Here is a 21,058-nt window from a genome sequence, read left to right as displayed (position 1 = left end):
TTTTCTTAGTCTATACCTAATACTAATATATATATATATATATATATATATATATATATTGGACTCTAATAAAATCCCATGTGGACTAAAGAGGCAAAATTTCAGCCTCTGTTTTCGTCTAGCAAAATTTTCGTCTGTCCTCCTCTCCGTGTTTTTCCCCACCGTGTATGCACCCTTCACCAGCTCTTCAGTTTTCGTTCAGAACTCTGCACCCTAGACGATTTCTAATACGGATGCATCTAGTGCAGGCTTGCTCTTCGTCACTTAAGAATTCGCATCAAGTCCAAAGACATCTAAAACCAAATCCAAATACAGAGGAAAAGGCACTAGAACATGGATTCGTAAATTTCCAAAAAATAAGAAGAGCAAATATTTTCGTCTGGCCTCTTCTCCGTGTTCTTTTCTCCACCGTGTATGCACCCTTCAGGCCTTCACCAGCTCTTCAGTTTTCGTTTAAAACTCGGCACCCTAGACGATTTCTAATACGGATGCATCCAGTGCAGGCTTGCTCTTCGTCACTTGAATCCGCATCAAGTCCAAAGACATCTAAAACCAAATTCAAATACAGAGGAAAAGGCACTAGAACATGGATTCATAAATTTCCAAAAAAATAAGAAGACCAAATCTAGATATAAATCGAGACAACCAGAGACAAGATCAAACAACCTAACATGGATTCATAAATTTCCACAAACAAGAAGAGCAAATTTATATTTATACCTTTACCGTCCACCACCACGCCGCCTCTGCGCTCACCGGCCAGCCCACGCCGTCGCCTCCCACCGGGCACATGACCAGGACTTCCGTGCATGCCAGCCAGGGGCGGCACGGCTTGGGGCCACCTCTTCAGCCGGGTTAATGGGGAAGACGACGAGACCGGGGCCGAGGGCGGCGAGGCAGCCGTGCTTCTCCGTGCTGTCGCCATCGCAGTGCCCTCTCACTAGATCTCAGCCACAGGTGCCCCTCGTCGGATTTGCGCCACGTCAAGGACAGAGGACGAGAGAAGCACAACCACAACACGGAAGAAGGTCTGCACGCACGGCCGCCGGAGATGAGCACGAGGCGGGGGCACGACTGGCGGCACTCGAATGAGAGAGGAGCGAGAGGAAGGCGCACGGGTGCCGATCTAGAGTGCTAAGCTAGGGGATGGAGGACAGGAGGAGGGCCCTTTGCCGGAGATGGTGGAGGGCGGGGGCTAGCGAGCTAGAGGACGAAGGAGACAGAGGCTACTAAAACAGAATCGGTCACTCCGGTGGAGGACGGAGGAGATAAAGGCTTCTCGTTTTGGGCTTCGGCCTTTTAGTTTTGGGCCTGGGAGCACGCGCGGGCCCTTCGTATCTACGCCAAGGTCAGCAAGTCCGCAACCGGAATCAGGAAAGCAAACTGGCTGACGACAGGGTAAGTACCAAAAAAAAATGATCACCATTATTATTTCTAAATGAATCACCCAAATTTAAACTGGCTGACATGCAGGCCCATCATATGTACGCCAAGGTCTGCAAAACTGCCATGTATATGCAAAGAATCAAATAGAGGATAGATTATTAACGTGGTACCAGCATTTTTTTATAACTAAATCGCAAACCTTCTTGATTGAGCTATGATTGTGATAGTTATTTTTAAAATGTATGATGCTACGTTAATTCTCTGAAGTATAAATTGCTTGATTGAGATATTATTATGGTAACTATTTTTAAATATATGATGCTATGGTCAATTCTCTGAATATGTACGTCCCGTTGCAACGTACGGGCATATTTACAAGTAATTAATATTAATATATATATATATATATATATATATACTAATACTAAAGAGGTAAAATTTCAGCCATATTTTTCGTCAGGCCAGGTTTTCGTCTGGCTTATCTGTATCCATCTCGCTCGTCCTCGGTCATGGTACAATATTCGACAAGGTGGTCTACGACCCGTACGTCCTTGGCTTATATATATTTCTTCCGCCCGCCGGCGCCGCCGAGCTCTCCTCGAGGCCGGTCTCGCCGCAACGCTTTCGTCGAGGCCATGGCCGACGTCCCGCTCGACAGCGTCATGCCACTGCAGCCGGCGACTCCCGGGACGCTGAGCCTGCACCCAAGCGGTGACGGTGAGGACAACGCCGCCGTCGACGTCGACGTCGACGGAGTGCTCATGCTTGTGCAGGTCACGCGGTTCACTTGCGGCTCCTTCGTCTTGGGCTGGGCACGGCCGTGCAGCATCCTGCGCATCTCGTGCCCGACGGCCTCGCCTTCCGTAGCTTCGTGAACGCCTGGGGCCGGCCAGGCCACGCGCGGCGTCGCCGTCGACCCCGTGCCCGTGCACGACTGCGTGTCCTTGTTCGTGCCTCGGGACCCGCCCTGTGTCGAGTTCGAGAACCGCGGCACCAAGTACAAGTACAAAGCACATCGCCGGCGGCAGAAGGGAGTCAAGGAGCAATGTCGACGACGACAAGGTGGTGATGCATAGGGTGAACTTCAGCTGAGAGTTCGTCGCCGAGCTCAAGAAACGGGCATCGGCGGGCGCGCCGCGGCAGTGGCGGCCGTACAGCACGCTGCAGTGCGTGGCGGCGCACCTATGGCGGTGCGTCATAAAGGTCGACGGGTGCACGAGTACCGAGCTCCACATCTCGGTGAACGGGCGCGCACGGATGCATCATCCGCGAGTGCCCGAATGGTACACCGGCAACGTCGTGCTCTGGGCGCGGCCGACGACGACCGCGGGCGACATGGTTAGGAGACCCCTCCGAGGAGTCGTGGAGGTGCCTATTTCAGGTCCTTCATAGACTTCGCAAGCTCCAAGGTATTGGAGGAAGAAGGGCTGGTGCCGACATTAGAGGTAGACCCGTTGGAGACGATGCTGAGCCCAAACGCGTCGAGGTGGAAACCCTGCTGGGGCTCCCGTTCCAGGACTTCGACTTTGGCTGTGGGCTGCCATTCTTCTTCATGCCAAATTACCCGCGCCGGTGGAGGACGGTATTTTCATAGTGTCGTCTTTCTCCGGCGATGGCAATATCGACGCCTACGTGCCTCTCTTCAACCAAGCAAATGGACATCTTCAAAAACTGCTGTCACTCCCTGTCTGCAGCAGACACACGACTTTAGGCACGTTCACTTTCGTGTTGCAAAATCGAGTCAGAAAATCATCAAGTGGTTACTATTACTCATTCGGGTTTTATTTATATGTCGTATTATCTTTGTTTTAAGTTAAACATTTATATCTTTGACTATTTGATTTTAAAATATTATAGAGATTCTTGATATACGATTTATCTAGATAATAAATAAAGTAAAAGAGACAAAATTTCAGCCAAAATTTTTCGTCTGGACTAATTTTTATCTGGCTGAACCAACTCGCTCAATCCGGCTGGCTGGCTCCTTCTCTCGTGTGCCCCTTCTGTTCTCCTGCTTCTCCCTTGCGCGCATCGCAGCTTCTCCCCGACCCTCGCCGCGTGCCCACTCTCGCGCCGCCGCACTCTCCTCCTTTTCTCCTCCTTTGGCATCAGGCCCCTCTCCTGTTACCGCATCACTTCCTTCGTAGCGATGGCGGCAGCGCCGCTGGTGGCCAAGAAAGTGCCGCGCAGCTCGTCGAGCATGGCGACATCCGCGTCGACGACTACTACTGGCTCCGCGATGACTCCCGATCTGACCCGGATGTCCTGCATACCTCTGCACCGAGAACAACTACACTGCCGACACCATGTCCGGTCAGTCGGAGACTTGTAACGCCAGATGCATTTGCTTTAGAATGACGCTTTTAGTTATATACCTTTTAGTTATTTGATTTTTTTGGTTATATATTGTCTACTATAAGCATAGGTATTATATTGTTTAATTTTACAGTATTATTATTTTATCATGCAATTCGTGTGTTTGTAGTACAAAGTTTAGATGTCCTGTAGTAACGCACGAGCACACTACCTAGTAGAAAGAAGAACGTGTGCTTATATGAGTTAGAAAGACACATGTCTTGCTAGTCCAATTCTAAAATAAAGTAGACTAACATAATTATTAAAAAAAGTCTCTAAATGAAAAGTTGTCTAGATAACTGCGGGCATAATATAAGTCAATAAGTCATGTATCCCGTTGCAACGGGGATTTAGTATCACAAAAAAAAAAAGAAAATATATAGTTCCTATTATCAAATTTGGGCATCTAAATAAATCAAATTTGTAGCTGGTCGGTCGGCCCACCTTTGCCTCGCACGTCCCTCGGCCCACCCTGCCATGCATGCTTATCCAGATATGGAAATGTACCACCGCAGAGTGTATATACGATATAAGAGTATATACGTATTTGAAGCACAGATACGGGCACGTACAGATACATGCACTTGACCTTGTTGGCATTGTACCGCATAGAAGCTGCTAGCGTTTTTTCTTTTCTACTACATCCCCTCAAAACAATACCATTATAGCACAATATCATATTTTAGTACCTTATATATAAGTTTGACCAATTATAAATAAAAAATATCTACAGTTATGATACCAAATAAATACTATTAAATTAATTATAAAGTCTATCCCTAATATATAATTGTGAAAATTTTAATCCGCCAAACTCCGCGTCCGGAATCGGTCGGCCCATAGCTTCAACACTGGTGGAAGAGAAAAAAAGAATAGAAGCTTTTATAGGGTTTCCAATGCAAAATCTTATGTATACATCAGAGCACGTCGAGAATAAAAAAAATACAGAAGCCTAGATGTAAAGTATTTGTCCTATTAGTTTACTTTTCTTTTGCTCTTTAAATCGACTGAAAATTGATAAATACATAGTAATTCATAGAAAAATCTAAAAATTACAAAACAAATTTTGTTCAGCTCCACATATATAGATCCATTCAGTAAACAAAAAAAATATACAAATTTTAGTATATTTTTTCCTGGAGATGCTTGCCTAATGCCTATGCTTTTAGTGTAAAATTGAAATTATAGTTATCTTGCTCCAATTTTTATGAAAATTTTATGGTATCCTACTTAATGTGATGCTTGATTTATGGTAAAAGTTTTAGCACCATTCCTGCATATTTCACTGATTTACAAATTTACCTAAATTTATGCTTGAGAATACTTCTACTACCTTTGCACGATGTGTTGTTATGCCATATAAACACTTTATAAGTCCATGTGTTCATAATCTACATACATTTAACTGATATATCATATTTCATAGGAATCCTAATCTAAATAAAAAAGCTAGCAACAAACTTTTGATATTTTAATATAATACTATGGTATATTAAGAGGTAATATTTGAGTAAGATAGGTTTGACTAATTTATATTATTATTATTAAATAAATATGTCTCCAAGCTATATATTATTGTAAATATTAACTATCTAAGCATCTCCAACAGTTAGGCATTTGCGTTTGGCATTCTTGTTGCAAAAAATCTCAAAAACACGTATCCAATAATTTTGCATCTTGGATTGGCATTTTTGGGCAAATTACCATTTACCTGGTCAAATTGTACATATATGCCAACCGGTGGAGCACTTGCTAAACGCGATCGCCGTGACTCTTCGTGCCTTCCATGACTTGGACTCTTCCCGCACCGTGATGGCTTCTTTCAGCTTACCGGTTGTGCTGTGCTTGTCGGCCAAAAAACAGCAGCTGCTGTCCTCACTGCTGGATGAATGAAGTGCTCGTGGGACTGTACTGGTGGCCGACAACGTGTTCGTGCTTGACAACTGCTCGTGCTCGACAGAATGATGCATATCGATAAGCATCCAGTAGAGGGTGTCAGGTCCTGCTTGGTGATTGGAGAATGTTGTTTGCGCGCGCTGAAAAAATTTCGTGGCAAGTCGTCCACAATTTTCAATTTGGTAAATGCTAAGTTAATTTTGCAAAACTCTTGGAAATAGCTTGTTTTTCTCCTCCTCATTTTATTTTGGGAGTTGACAAACTACAACAAATGGCAAAGAAAAAATACCAAACTATTGGAGATGCTCAATATCATAGATGACATGGTTATCAATAAAATAAATTATGGACTTTAAATTTTATAAAAAAGGATAAATATAAATAGATATGTAACGTTATGTCATCACTTTTTATGGTCATTTGATGTTTTTCTTCCGTTTGCAACGCACGGACATATTTTCTAGTTTGATTTAAAAAGACAATGAATTTATTTTTTTCTACAACTAATCTTTATTAAGGGTTATCGACTTATAACAGAATAGAAACCACCTGTCTCCACGCTGGTGATAAAATCACTTCCAGTAATAAAAAAGTGTGATTTATTGACCTCAATGGCACAATCAGAAACATGCACGGCTTCTCGGAAAAAAAAAATCAGAAACAGGCACGGGAACCCGTATACGCTACGATATAAACCTCAACATGGCACGATCAGAAGCAGGCACGGGAACACGTATCCGATACGATCAGTGGATGCAATCTGCAAGCCACCTATTGTCCTCGGACTCGGGCTCTGGCTGCCGTCTGCCTGGACTAAGGATGAAAACGGTCAGAAACGGTCGAAAATTTCCTAAATTGTTTTCTACTTTTACATTTGAAATACGAAAACGAAAACGAAAACGGTAAAGTCGGACACGAAAACGAACACGAAGTTACGAAATATCGAGAATTTCGAAAACGAACCAATTCGATCGGATTTATGTCGAACACGGTCGATATACGAAAACTCAATACGAAATACCGATATACAGTACCAAGTGCATGACTAAGTATATACAGGATCAAGTTCAAGTGCATATAATAATTAAAAAGTGCATGATCCTTGGTCTTAGGTATTTAATACAATAGCCCATACATAAATACAAGTCTAGAATAAGCAATTAATAGCTAACAGGAACGCAACTAGCCACCAGTAGAAAGAACACAGATGCATGGTGAGTGGTCTGTAATTGGGCTGTGTGACCCTACAATTGACTAAATTCGGTTTAAACCAAATTTTGAATTCGAAATATTTTAAATTAAAAGTAGAAAAGTAGAAAACGGTCGAAAAATGTCAAAACCGTTTTCTACTTTTATATTTGAAATACGAAACATCTAAAATACGAAAGCGAAAATGATAAAGTCGGACAAAAAAATACGAATTTGATCGGATCAAATATAGAAAGCGGTTCGGTTCGGTTCGGGATATTTCCGTTCTGTTTTCATCCTTACCTGGGACACAGGGGACGAGTCCTTCCTATATACATCTGAACAGATATTAGGTTATTGATTACTAAGTCTAGGACGAGTGGGAGTCATCTTGTTGTTGCGTCCTCTAATCCCCTTGCCCTTGTCCTCCAGGTTGTTATATAAATCAATAGGGGACAGGTTGTTATTATTATACATCAAATATAAGATCGGCACAAAATAATCGACGACAAAAACAAATCCAGATCTATCTCATGGAGGACGCCGGTGAGAAGATTGACGTCGGTGAGAAGATTACGCCAAGTATTAGCCCAGCTAATCCACAGCAGCAGCAGCGAAAGAAGAGGAAGGATTTCACGCCGGCGGAGTGGAGGGCCGCCATGGTGTTTATTTGGGCAGCGATCGACGACTATCGTGAATACGCAGCCATGACCGAAGAGGAGGTGGAGGAGGAGTATCGCCGGGCAGGGAAGATTGACAAGTACGATCCCGAGATGGAGCTCAAGAAACGCTACGCCAGAGTCGCCAAGAAGCACCCGCCGCCGGATGGCTACGACCCCAAGCTGGAGGAGTACCTCAAGCTCATCGAGGACGAGGACTAGACCAATGCGATGCGAGATCAAGAGGAAACCTACTTATATTATTAGTATTAGATCATATTACCAGTCATGTGTTTCGATCGGCTTGTTCCGTTAACATTCATCCTCGTTCGATCATCTCAAGATATAAGATCCACACTGATGTGTGTGCATGGTTTGATTTTTTTTTTTATGATGAGTTTCTGTTTGAGTTTTCACGGTGGTTGGCTAAGTCTTAACGACTGAACCTGTAGCCTTTACGAACAGTGATGATCGACCACATATACATACTCAATGATCTCGGTTCGTTAGTTTGCTCTCTGCTTTTGCTGAAACTTATTGTCTTCAGACTGCTTCTGAAACTTAGTGTCTTCAAAATACATGTGCAGACATGTGTGAAATCCTGTTGCACAGCAGCCGACGCAGGTTGGATTGATGTCAACTCGATCGGTCTATCATGAAGAAAACTTTGCTATTGTTGTCCATATAAGAGCATCTCTAACAGTTTAACAAAATTCGTTTCTCAAATCTTTTTATTTGCCAACCTCCAAAATAATATAAGGAGGAAAAAAATATCTCATCTCCAATAAAATAATATAAGGAGGAAAAAAAAGATCTCATCTCCGATATAGTTTGACAAATTTCATTTCCAGAAACCTAAAAATCAGCTAACGAAACGAAGAACCCCGCTAAGCGAACGAAGAGGCCCGCTAAGCATTATGCCAAACACGGAGCCCACGCGTATATGCGTATATTTGTGTGCTAGATAGAGAGATATATCAAATTAGAAAAGATAAGAAATTGGTATGTCAAACTGTTAGAGAAGGTTTCTCCTCATTATACTAAAAAATTTATGGATAGAAGTCCTTTGCCAATCTATTGGAGATGCTTTAAAGCTCTAAACCTAAAACACTAGGCCCGTTATCATGTTTTTGCTATGAGAAAAAAATTAATAAAAAATATTGATACAAAAGAGGAACTAAATATTTGTGATATGGAAGAACTATAAACGTCTCTTACCAATTAACTACTCTTTCATTTGTGACAGAATTAAAAACTAAATATCTCTGTTTCTTTGTTGCATGTCTATAGAGCCGAGGCAAAATTAAAATGTTAGTATATAGAGAAATCTCTTGTGTTTGCTGTGCATGTCTGATGGAGGAGCACCCACTTATAAATTATTATATATATAGTAGTAGTAATACTAAAAAATAAAAATAGGAGAAAATATGGGCCAAAAGTTAACAATAAACAGGAAAAAATTTGCCACATTCTAAGATTCGACACCAGCGTGAATGGATCGAGAGCAGCGTGCTTTACCAATTGGAAGCTAGCAACACCGGCTAGAAAATGAACGAACACTATATCCCAAGGGCCTCTTCTACTCCTAGCATATATAGGCGCGCGCACCGACGTTGCATCGACCGAAACCAACGGAAGCCGCAAATCTACCGGATCACGCTAAAAACAGATCGGACGTCACACGCAAAAATTTCGTGTGACCGCCGGTTCCGAGTCCAGTTCTACTATGGATACGGAGTCGGAAACAGCTAACCTGTACAACATGGAACGAGTCCTATATATATTAGATATTGACTCCTAGCTATGATCCATCGATATACAGATCGAAAGAAGAGATCTTTCTCAGATTTTGTTAGCGTCAAGACCAGATTATATATACAGGAGAGAAAAAAGCTCGGTGATCGGCCGGCCGGGACGCCGACGAAGAGGCGTATATATATAGGCGCCAGGCCGGCCAAGCGCGCAGCCACCAGCGTCATGGAGAAGGATAAGCCACGGCGCCGTCGTCGCAGCTCTGCCCGTCCTCCGCGTCGGCTGCAGAACAAGGAGTTTTACTGGAGGCAGCCACGCACACGCAGCAACTCCGCTCCTCCGCACCCGCGGCCCAAGAAGATTGAGTGGACGCCGGCGGAGCGCGAGGTGATTCAGGCCTTCTACGCCGAGGCGATCGATGAGATGGCTAAGTGCGTGTCCATGACGGAAGAGGAGCAGCAGGAAGAGTACCGCCGTGCGGGGAAGCTCCACAAATTCGATCCGTTCACCGAGATGGAAAAACGCTACGCCTGAGTGGGCAAGAAATACGACCTACCCGACGACTTTATTGAGGTCGAGTTAGCAGAGCACTTGAAGCTCATTGAGGACGAGGACTAGGAGTAGGAGATATATAGTTTTATGTCGTTAGGAGTAGGAGATATATAGTTTCCATTGTTTTTGTTTACAGTATAGTATGGAAAATTTTGGTTTTGGCTACTATAACATTTTCGTTTGTATTTGACAAATTTTATTCTCATGGACTAACTAGGCTTAAAAGATTTGTCTCGGAAATTACAGACAAACTATGCAATTAGATTTTGTTTTTATCTATATTTAATGCATCATGCATACGTCAAAAGATTTGATGTGAGAGAATATTGAAAAATTTTGACAACCGAACGAGGCCTAAGCAACTTGACCAACACATACTACTCTTGCGCGATGCGCCATAGTCACTAATAATTAAGTAGAGTACGTGCATGTTATATCACATTCAAAAGTTCTCCGTAATCAGAAGATGCAAGACAACACAGAGAGGAGCTCCAAGCAAGTCCTCAGTCCTCCGGTCCACGGTGGAGCGGCACGAAGCCGAGGAGGTCGTCCTCCTCCTCCTCCTCCTCCCCTCCACAGAAACGGAGGAGCGCCAGGAACCCGACGAGGTCGCCCACCGCGCAAACGAAGATGCCCGCGGTGCCGACGATCTTGAAGAAGAGGCCTTCTGGGTCGGCGCGGACGACGACGCGGACGCCGTCCGCGCACATGCAGTGGCTGGCGACGGTGAGCGCGAGTGCCGCGTAGGCGGCGGCGCGGCGGACCCTCCAGCGGTGCGCCGGTGGCACGGAAGCAGCAGCGCCAGCGCCCCGGCGGCCGCCTGGGGCGTGCTGCACCACAGCATCCAGGTCGCGAGGGCGGATGCCAGGTTGCCCTCCGCGTCGGTCACCTTCGTCGTCGCCGCGCGCGGCAGCAGCCACGACGCCTGGCTGGGGTAGCAGGTGACGACGAGAGTGTAGTAGGCGACGCCAACGCCGAGAAGGTGATGGTGACGGCGATGGCGTTGAAGAACGTCCACAGGTTGACGAGCCGGACGTCGATGTGGAGGAACGGAAGAGCCGCGCGCGCCTGCTGCTGCTGCTGCTGCGGCTTCGCCGCCATGGACACGGGCAGCGTTGGAGCTGGCTTCTTCTCCGCCATGGACGACTTGCCCTCCATCTCCACGGACGACGACCGGCAACTTCTGCAGGAGGGATGGCTGAGCACAACGGACGAGAACGACCTCGCTCATGGAGTCATGGTGGAGATTTTTTATAAGTGGGAGAAGAACGAAGCTTTGAACCGCTCTTCGGCAGTCAGACGTGTGCAACGGTCGCCCAACATGCAGCGGCGTGGACTAATTCCCGCCGCTCATGCAGCTGCAAATCAGCAGATAATTCCGGCCCATCTTTCAAGATCCAAATCCCCTACGTGTGTTGCTCGCAGTAGTATCTAGGACTAGCAGAATTCGTTGCTGGAAATGTTCCAATATATGTGGTCACATTTCTTTTTTTGCCTGTCACGTTCGATCCTGTTCTGACGAGGCAACCTAGGGGCATCTCAAGGCCAAGCAAGGTGAGCGGACCCCGATCCACGCCCGTGAATTTTTGACTCCATGAACGTCTTATTATTTTTTTTTCTCTTTTCCTTTTTTAAAGCCTCGATCAAATCAACAAAAAATCAATCCGAGTTCCCGAATATGTAGACTAGCTAGCAGCGCAGTCCACGGTGAATCAATCTGACTACCTTAACTAAATTTTTAATTATTCTGTTTATACACGTGACAGATTAAAATTAGGAGTTTTGATGCGAGATTGATCATTGAAAAACTGATTTGTCAGATATTTTTAGTATATCTGTTATGTGGTTGATCACGCAATTGATATACGATATGTAGTATTTCCTGTCATTATAGTTGGCAATGGCTCATACGTACTAGTTCATCGACCCATGTTTCTTATGGGTTAGACATGTAGGCAAATCAAGTATATTAAAAGTTTGTGTTGAGTAACTACAACTAACTAGAATTACATGTCATTGTGGCTATGTTTTTGTTCATTTTCAACATAGTACTCCGTATAGCAAAATTCACTAGTGGTCCTTGAACTTGGACGTGTGTGAGAGTGGGGATGTCAAATAGTCTCTAAACTCTTAAAATGTACTTTTAAGTACATGGACTTGGTTCAGGTCCCAATGAAGATCCAAAGCGGGAGCTAGCGGACTCGGTCCGATAGCCGACATGGCATGCAACATAGTTGCTCCAGAAGATACGTTCTAATTGACTAAATGAATAGTGATTAGAATAGAACAGAAAATAGTAGGAGAACTAAAATCCAAAGGAGCCTAAACTTAGAGCTAGCCAAGGGTGACTATATATGTTCTATTGGCGAGCAACTTCAACAGTTTGTTAAAAGTACTTGGCATCCTGGGATTTTTGCCAAAACCACAAAAAAGGCCTCCAACAAGTTGGCAAAACTACTTGGCAATTTTGTGAGCTTGGCAAAATTTCCTCTTCACTTGGCAAATATGCCAAGTCCTCCATCACTTGGCATTATGTGTATCCCAATTTGCCAACTAGTTTTACCAACTTGTTGGAGGCTCAATTTTGTGATTTTGGCAAAAATCCTAGGATGTCAAGTTCTTTTGCCAAGTTCAAATAGCAAATTGTTGGAGAATGCCTTTTTTTTCACTTGGCATTTGGTTTTGAGACTTGGCAAAACTATAAATTTGCCAAGTGAGTTTTAGCAAACTATTGGAGTTGCTCTTGTTTAGATGCACCCAAAAACCTAAAACTTTACAAAATTCTCCATCACATCGAATCTTGCAGCACATGTATGGAACATTAAATATAGATAAAAAAATAACTAATTGCACAGTTTACCTGTAAATCACGAGACGAATCTTTTAAGCCTAGTTACTCTATGATTAGACAATGTTTGTCAAATAAAAATGAAAATGCTACGGTGTCAAAATCTAAAAAGTTTTTGGATCTAAACAAGGCCTCAGGTGGTCGTCAAGTATCAATGGCTTGGTCGGGGCCAGAGGGGCAAGGGCTATAGCTACCAGGGAACAGGCCCATTGGGACCCACCAGTTAGTCTCTATTCGTACCTTCTCTTTCTTTTCTCTATCTTTCCCTTGGAGAAGCAGAGCACCACACAGGGTCGGCAGTCGGCACCATGGCAGAGCAGATTGACGTGCCCGCTCAAGATGCTATGTACCTATATGTGTAGTTGTCTAGTTGATCTTATTTTCTGTGATGCTACGTACCTATATGTAGTTGATTTTATTCATACGAGGTCGACCACCATAGGATCATGCGTTGATCTCTGTGCACAACTTTGTCTCACTACGATTTTTCACGCCTAGCTACCCTATCAGCCTTTTTCACGGGAAAGGCTGATAGGACAGCTAGGCATGAAAAATGTTGATGGCATGGCTAGACATGAAAATGGTAGTGGAACACGGTTGTAGTACATAATGAAGTTTATAGAATAGAACATAAATTAAAAGAGTAGGAGACTTATTTAGAATATAAGCTCTTGTTACGACAGATTGTTGGTCTTTTCGATCCTTAGACTAAAATTAAATATGGAATTTTTTATGAGAAAAAAGAGAAAATCATACTTTTTCAGATACTGTACGTTGAAAAACACAACAGTATAAGGTTGAGGCTTTGTTTACTTCTCAAAAATTTTGCAAATTCTTTTAACATTTCTCGTTATATCAATTCTTTGCCATATGCATAGAGCATTTAAATATAGATAAAAAATAATTAATTACATAGTTTGTCTGTAATTTGCGAGACAAATCTTTTAAGCGTAGTTAGTCCATAATTGAATAATATTTGTCAAGTGCAAACAAAAATAATATAGTGTCTATTTTGCAAAATATTATGCAACTAAACAAGGGCCTAAGTGGATGTGAGGGAGAGACAGAGAGGGGAGAGTGAGCATCCTGCCAACCTGAAGTCGTGAACACGAAAGATGCTTAGAGAGAGTGTACGCTACGCTATAGCATGTGCACTGTTCAGGTTATGAAAGCGAACTCCTAACTCACCAAACCTATTACCACTAGAATTTCCAACTTCCTCTAGCGAAGTGGAACTTTTCTAGTGTTTTAGCATTTAATAATTAATATAAAATTTTCCTATAACATATCTCCTAGTGAAATTCTCATACGCTATGACCAGTGATATTATTTTATTACTATTTAAAAATATTATAAGAAGTCTACAATTTTAATAGTGTATGCTGCTAATTATAACACACATGCATCCATGTACTATAACCCCATTTAGTACAATATATAAGTATTCAACAGTTTCTAACAATATATCATTATCACATTCACTTGCTGCTGCATGGTAATTTAACCCATTTACAGTACAATAATTATTCAACGAGTACATGCATCTATGGTACCACACTACTGCCTCCTCTCTCTGAATATAATCGAGAAAATGACAAAGGAAGTAGTGCAGCATGCGCTCTCGCTTTGACACGTCGCAGGTGTTGGGTGTGGCCACCCCACCCAACTTCACGCGGCATCGCCTTTGTTGCGTGGTGGCCGAATGGCCGTTGTTGCTTGGCTACTTCATCATATATACAAGTAGTCAGTCGTCCTGCGAAAGGGGCTCTGTGCTTTTGTTGTACTCCCGTTGGAAAGCCCTCATCAAGCTGCTCCACTCCATCGTCCCCGCGTGCTCAGCTACCTCCTCCACTGCCCTCGTTCCATCCCCCCTGCAGACGAAGATCGAAGCCGCAGTGAAGCACGCCAAGCTAGGCGACGGTGAGCCCGGCCGGCCCCTTCCCACTTCTTATCTTCTGCCGGCCGGCCGGCCAGCCGGACGTTGTTGGTATTGGTATGATTTTGTGTCTACGTACTGATGAGATCTCTACTACTGCATGCATGCCGGTTGAAATATACAGTAGCTTGGACCTTGGAGCCATGAGCGACAACGACGACAACAAGCTGCCTGTGACGACTGCTGTGACCGTGGCCGCTCCTCCGTCGTCGTCGCGGGCTATCGGCGGCGCTGTCCGACTGGTGAGCGCATGGGCGATGCTCGCTGCCTGGTGCATCATCTTGGTCCGCGCGGTCGACTGGATACTCTACTCCTGCTTCCACGTCCCCTGTGACCCGGTCTGCTAGATATTCTTCTCATCTTCAGAGATCTACACATTCTACTCTACTGATTACTGACTGTGACTGAAATCCATCGTCGATCGTGTGCTGATTATGTTCGATTCCTGTTTCTGTGCTCGTGCTCCGATCCGACGACCTTAATTGCATTGCAGTCCTCCATTGTTCTGCGGTGCGTCTACCTGACGGACGCGGAGAACGCCGAGAAAGCCGCACTCTGGACCTCGATCCTCGGCTGCGCGGTGCTCCAGGCGGCCGCGGCGGTGCTGGTGCTGCTGGTCCCGTCCCGCCGCCGTAGGATCCGCTACGGCATAGCGATCGTCGCGCTGGCGGCCGCAATCGTCGGTCACTGCCTGTACGCCACCGCCGTCCGCCTCGTCCTCAAAGCCGACCCAGGATATCTCTTCTACAGGATCTTCTGCACGGTCACCATCTGCATCTTCGCAGTCGGCGACCTTTTCAGTTTCATAAAGCTACTCCTGGGACGAGCTGAACAGAAGGAGGAGGACGAGGAGGAGTAGCTCCATGTGTCCAGTGTCCATGCATCAGCTCATTACGAGGACAAATGCATGAGTAATTTAATAATTCTAATTAAGGACAAATGCTGTGCTTATGTGTGTGGATCTATCAGTGTATTGTTAATTAATCGGATACATCACCTAGCTGGGGGATCATGGTCTGATTGAAATACATAAGTATATTGACGAATAGTAAGAAGCCCGTACTCCTATATATGTATGTATGGAGCTAGTCTTTTAATTATTTGATGTATTATCATCGGACCTTTTTCTCTATATATGATCATCAGTTATATATATATATATATATATATATATATATATATATATATATACACTACTATTACTATATTATGCTTCGACATAACTTGGTGATATTATATTTTTACTGCAATTTATTAAGATATATGGATCATAGGGTACATGTGTGCCGGTGTTGTGCATTGTACACTGACATGCATGCATTATTATTGATGCGCATTTTCAAGCTCGCTCATATCCATTAATATATATGCTTGCAATATATGTCATATTAGGGAAAATGTAAAAATGGAGATGATTTTTTAGAAAAAAAATATGGATATTCTAGCTTCTGCATCGACTAATGCATATAGCTATTAATTAAAAATGAAGACGATGAAGGCATGTTTTATGTACACAACTCCAAATGCAATGCAACACCTATATTCAATCAACCACGTACGTTAAATGCTAATTAGTACGTATACGATGGAGCAGATGCGCTAGCTTTTGTTTGGAAATCGATATCTGCGTGCAGCAGAACGAGCTAGCTAGGCCATGTGATCGAGTACGTCATGGTGTGTGAACAGGCTGAGACCTCCTGAGAAGACTTGAGATCGAGCCCCGTCGTCTCCCATTTTTTACAACGATATATCGGGCAATATAATGCGCTCTGATCTGCACTTGCATGGTCGTAGTCGTAGCTAGGACTAGGAGTAGTGAACAATGATGCAAGGTGCATGATCGATGGTAGCCAGCTGCCAGCTGCCCGGACATGGACTCATGGAAGTATAGCAAAAAATGATCAGATCATGTATAAACATTGACCTCTCGCCCCAGAACTTGAATAATCATCCTTCATCATGGAGTTTTATTAAGTTTTATAAACATTAATTATGTTGATATATATGACATATATTAATGAAGAGAGATGATAAGAGTTTCATAAGAATAGAGAGAAACACCACGGTCATCTTCATCTCCGGGGTGGTCGACGTCATCTGCTTCGTGGGCCTCGTCCTACGTGGAGGAGAGGAGTAGCCGAGTAGGGACGCCGGTGGAAGAAGTGAGCGAGGTAGCTAGCTATCGTGACATCATATCCATATATGGTGCATCATCATCCATGCATCTGGTATTATTTTTCTTTCTCGAATAATCCATCTGGTATTATTATTAGTACAGTTAATTCGCATACCAGTAGCAATCATCTAGATAGCTATACCTATCGACTCTTTTCAGTTGTGACCTACGGATCAGTAACTATATATCTGTGTGAACTGGATTATTTGTGGTATCAGCCACTACTGGATCCGTATTCTTTGCCGAGAGCCAGGAGGTCTCGGCAAAGGCCTAAAAGCTCTCGGCAACTGCCACGTGGCTCTCGGCAAAAAGCTCTCGGCAAAGAATTCTTTGCCGAGAGCCACGTGGCAGGCTCTCGGCAAAGACTTTGCCGAAGGCCAGAAATGCTCTCAGCAAAACCCACGGCGCTGTCGAGGAACGTCAATGTTGACGTCGTCTTTGCCGAGAGCCGTGCTGACAAGCTCTCGGCAAAGACTATTTATTTTTTTTTAAAAAATGTCTTTGCCGAGAGCCCGTCAGGCTGGCTCTCGACAAAGGGGGTCTTTGCCGAGAGCCATACAGGCAGGCGCTCGACAAAGACTTTTTATGTTCTTGTGACCCAATTTCTAAATACATTTCAAAATTTGGCATTAATTTGACTTTTTTTTTTTGCTATATTTAACTAATTAATCTTTTTTTCTTTAAATTTTTCACATAATTCAAATTTGAACTGCAGGTACATGAAATATTAGAACTAAGTGATTCGAAAAATGATAGTCAAGATATTTGGTGTATGTTCAGGCCGTATCCACAACCACACATGAAATCTCAACCCTCGCGCTGACATAACATGTCGAGGAATGTGAGAGAAAAGTGATTTATAATTATATAAATTCCAAATTAAGTCCAAAAATCACGAAACTTGGCGACGTGTCGTGTTATCGCACGGGGGAGGCTGTGGTAAAAAATTCATAAGGTTTCGAGTAAGTTGCGACAACCGGATGTCTAAAACCTAGATATCTCCGCATGTGATCAAATGCGATCACATGCGGAGATGTCTAGGTTTTAGACATCCAGTATCACAACTTACTTGAAACCTTATGAATTTTTTACCACACCCTTCACATGCGATAACATGACACGTCGTCAAGTTTCGTGATTTTTGGACTTCATTTAGAATTTATATAATTAAAAATCACTTCTACGACACATGAATGGTCATGTTTTGTATACAAGAAATTCAAACTTTTGGGTGAGTTTATGGATACAACATCAAAATGCACTCTTGAACATGAATATCATTTTTTTAATGACTATATTTTATTATTTCATGCTCTTACAGTTCAAATTTACTTTTACGAGAAAAATACAAAGAAAATAATTTAATTGATAAAATATAGCAAAATGTTATAAAAAGCTCTCAAATTTGAACATGTGCTTGTATACAATATGCAAGGGTTACAGAAAAAATTTGGATCCAAAACTAAAAAAAATCTTTCTTCTTTGCCGAGAGCTTGACAAGGCGCTCGGCAAAGACATCCTCTTTGCCGAGAGCCGAACGGCGTGGCTCTCGGCAAAGGTGACGACAACGGATGCCGTCCCCGGCGCGGCTCCTTTGCTGAGAGCCTATCTTTGCCGAGCGCTAGCAACTCGGCAAAGCTGGCCTTTGCCGAGGGCCTGGCTTTGCCGAGAGCTTAGCCGTCGGTAAAGGCTCTTTGCCGAGGGTCCTTTTTGGCTGTCGGCAAAGGCGGTCTTTGCCGAGAGCTGACTCTGGGCAAAGCTGAGCCCTCGGCAAAGCTCCCGTTTCCTGTAGTGAGCTATCAGATACCCAGCATGCATATACATGTGCATCCATATATGGTACTGATTAGTACTAGTTATGGTGCGTTAATGAAATTAGACATGAGATCATATGTGATCTTTTTCTTTTGAGGCAGAGATCATATGTGATCATGAAGCACCTTTTTACTGAAGACGGGCCGCCCAGGTTAATAAGATGAACAGTGTGTCGTTATGGTTTTTATTTGTACCCTGTTAATTATTAATTACTGATGTAGAGATAGAGACACAGAGGCAGAGATATACTGCATAGGGCAATGCGCTGCACATGCATGCATACCTTAATATACTTACATAGACACATGTGTACCGTAGCGCTAGTTAGCTGAACCTGCCTATCATCAATGTTTTAATTTGGTTTCACACTTGGAAACATCTCTGGTTGTTTATCAATGTTGAATTCACGCAATGATCGAATTGAAATAAACGGACTGCACACACCTGGTACCAGTTTAGTGCTGACAATGAACCACCAGTGGGGAGTCACTATTGGAGCATGCGACCTTTTCCCCATATGATCAGTTACATCATCCTCGACCTCGATGTATTCACGATATAAATGCTCTCGGCATCCTTGAAGAAGTTACAGACGACGTACGTAGAGGGAGATACGATCAGGTGAGGGGCTAGTCTCAATACATAGTTTCATGTTACTAAGACTATAAACTAGATAACCGAGCCACAAGAGTTTCATGGGGATGAAACTCCTCTCTCATCTGATGAAACTCCTTCATTTAATAACTCTGCCAAGTCAGCAATTTTGCTTATGTGGCATCATATTTAATGTGCATGACACTCTCATAAACATGCATTGAGACTGGCATGAAGACGAATAATTAATTGATCGAATGTTGTTTGCATATAGTTGCGCTCTTGAGGATGGATGTACGCTGGAGTATACGTATGTCCAACAACCAGCTAGATCAGCGAGCTGCTAGCTTCTGTATAAGTTGTCGTCATCATGCATTTTGGTCAGTCACGTTGCAGTGAATACAGTGACACTACATGCTCACATATTTGGTAAGATAGGATGCGGTGGTGAACTTGCCCGCCATATATCTTTTGCCAAAACTGGTTGTATTACAATTGCATTGGCCGGGGGACGAGGTTCCACGAAGCTTCGTGCTTTCTGGAATCTTTTTTTTTTCCACAAAATTTTCCTGTCTCTAAAGTGTCCTCACAGAGCAAAAGTTCAACAATGCAACAAATGCTATGCAACAAAAAGGTACGTGTTGATTTTTTTTAAGCAATATGTTTCTCACTTGTGTGCAGATAGCTTACTTCAAGGTAAGCTGAAATGTATAATTGATTCTTTAGCAAACAAGTATGCATGTTTATAAGAAAAAAGACATCAACCATGCAAGCTTTATTCTAATCTAATGTGTTAATTATCCTTAGTTGTTAACGTCAACAAATCAACATTTTCTGGATGTTGTGATAGTTATTGCCCAACAGCATTCCAATCAATGTTGTGCTCATAGTTTGCAAAGTTCGCCATGTTGTAATATGGTACTGCCCCACGGCTGGTATTCTCATCAATATTGTTCTCATAGTTTGCAATTTGGTCCATATAAGATGCAAGATACTTTGGTGTTAACTGTCTAAAAGGCACACGCCGTAGGCATTTCGGTGCGAGGTCGACGGATCTGATCATTTTTTTTGCTACTCAGGCGGCATATATACGTGCAGAGCAAGGTGGTCATTTTACCACCATGCATCGTGCAATTGTTCACTAGCTAGCTTAGGCCTTCCGTAGTGTGAAGCTAAAGTGATGCCTGAAACAAAAAAAAAAAAAAATAGAGAGAGAGTTGAGGCACACTCGAACTACTGCAGCCACCGATGCCTGTGTGCATCTACTTGCGGCGCCAGTTCTATCTTTAGTATTCCGAGTCACTCGAATTTTGGAGAGTGAAATTTTTTTAAGTTTAATCAAATTTATATTATAAAATAATAATTATTATGGTACTAACTAAGTATCATTAGATTCTTTTTTAATTATATTTTTATAGTATACTCACTTTATGTTATAAATCTTAGTATTTTTCTCTATAATTTTGGTCAAACGTGAAAATGCTTTGACTCTCAAGATTCTTGGAATGACTTACAATTTGTGATGGAAGAAGTAGAAAATGTTTTCCACGCAGCAACGTGTGTTACAATTACCACTCATCAAGGACGAGAGAGACATATACCAACTCTACTATTTGAACACGTATGCATGCATGCACAGAGCGCATTGCCCTATCCTTGTCATGCTGGCTAGTCTCTTGTATCTAAAATTCTTCCGTCTTAATTAAGCGGCAGAGCTTCTATCTTTGTTTTTTTAAAAAGTGGTCAGTATGTTTGTGTTCACACCGTATGGTCAACTGATCTCGCTCGCATCTTGATCGATCATCACATGATCGACCTAGCTTGCTCCGTCCACATCCCCAGCAGGCAGCATTGCCCTATCCTTGTCACGCAAACACTCATCAGTACGTACTCCACTTCTC

General features: G+C 43.2%; 1 protein-coding gene and 1 pseudogene across 1 annotated transcript; both read left to right on the top strand.

Annotated features, from left to right (window-relative positions):
* Positions 1,896–3,097, top strand: LOC8059122 (annotated as a pseudogene).
* On the top strand, positions 14,403–15,672 carry LOC110434209. The gene is made up of 3 exons (XM_021458022.1): positions 14,403–14,556; positions 14,697–14,910; positions 15,066–15,672. The coding sequence occupies exons 2-3, from the start codon at positions 14,716–14,718 to the stop codon at positions 15,429–15,431; spliced, it is 561 nt and encodes a 186-aa protein (XP_021313697.1). The 5' UTR covers positions 14,403–14,556; positions 14,697–14,715; the 3' UTR covers positions 15,432–15,672.

The sequence above is a fragment of the Sorghum bicolor genome, chromosome 3 (genome assembly GCF_000003195.3).
Source record: "Sorghum bicolor cultivar BTx623 chromosome 3, Sorghum_bicolor_NCBIv3, whole genome shotgun sequence".
NCBI classification, from domain to species: Eukaryota; Viridiplantae; Streptophyta; class Magnoliopsida; order Poales; family Poaceae; genus Sorghum; species Sorghum bicolor.
The sequence above is the reverse complement of the archived record's forward strand: the minus strand, read 5'-3'. Positions and strand labels throughout refer to the sequence as shown.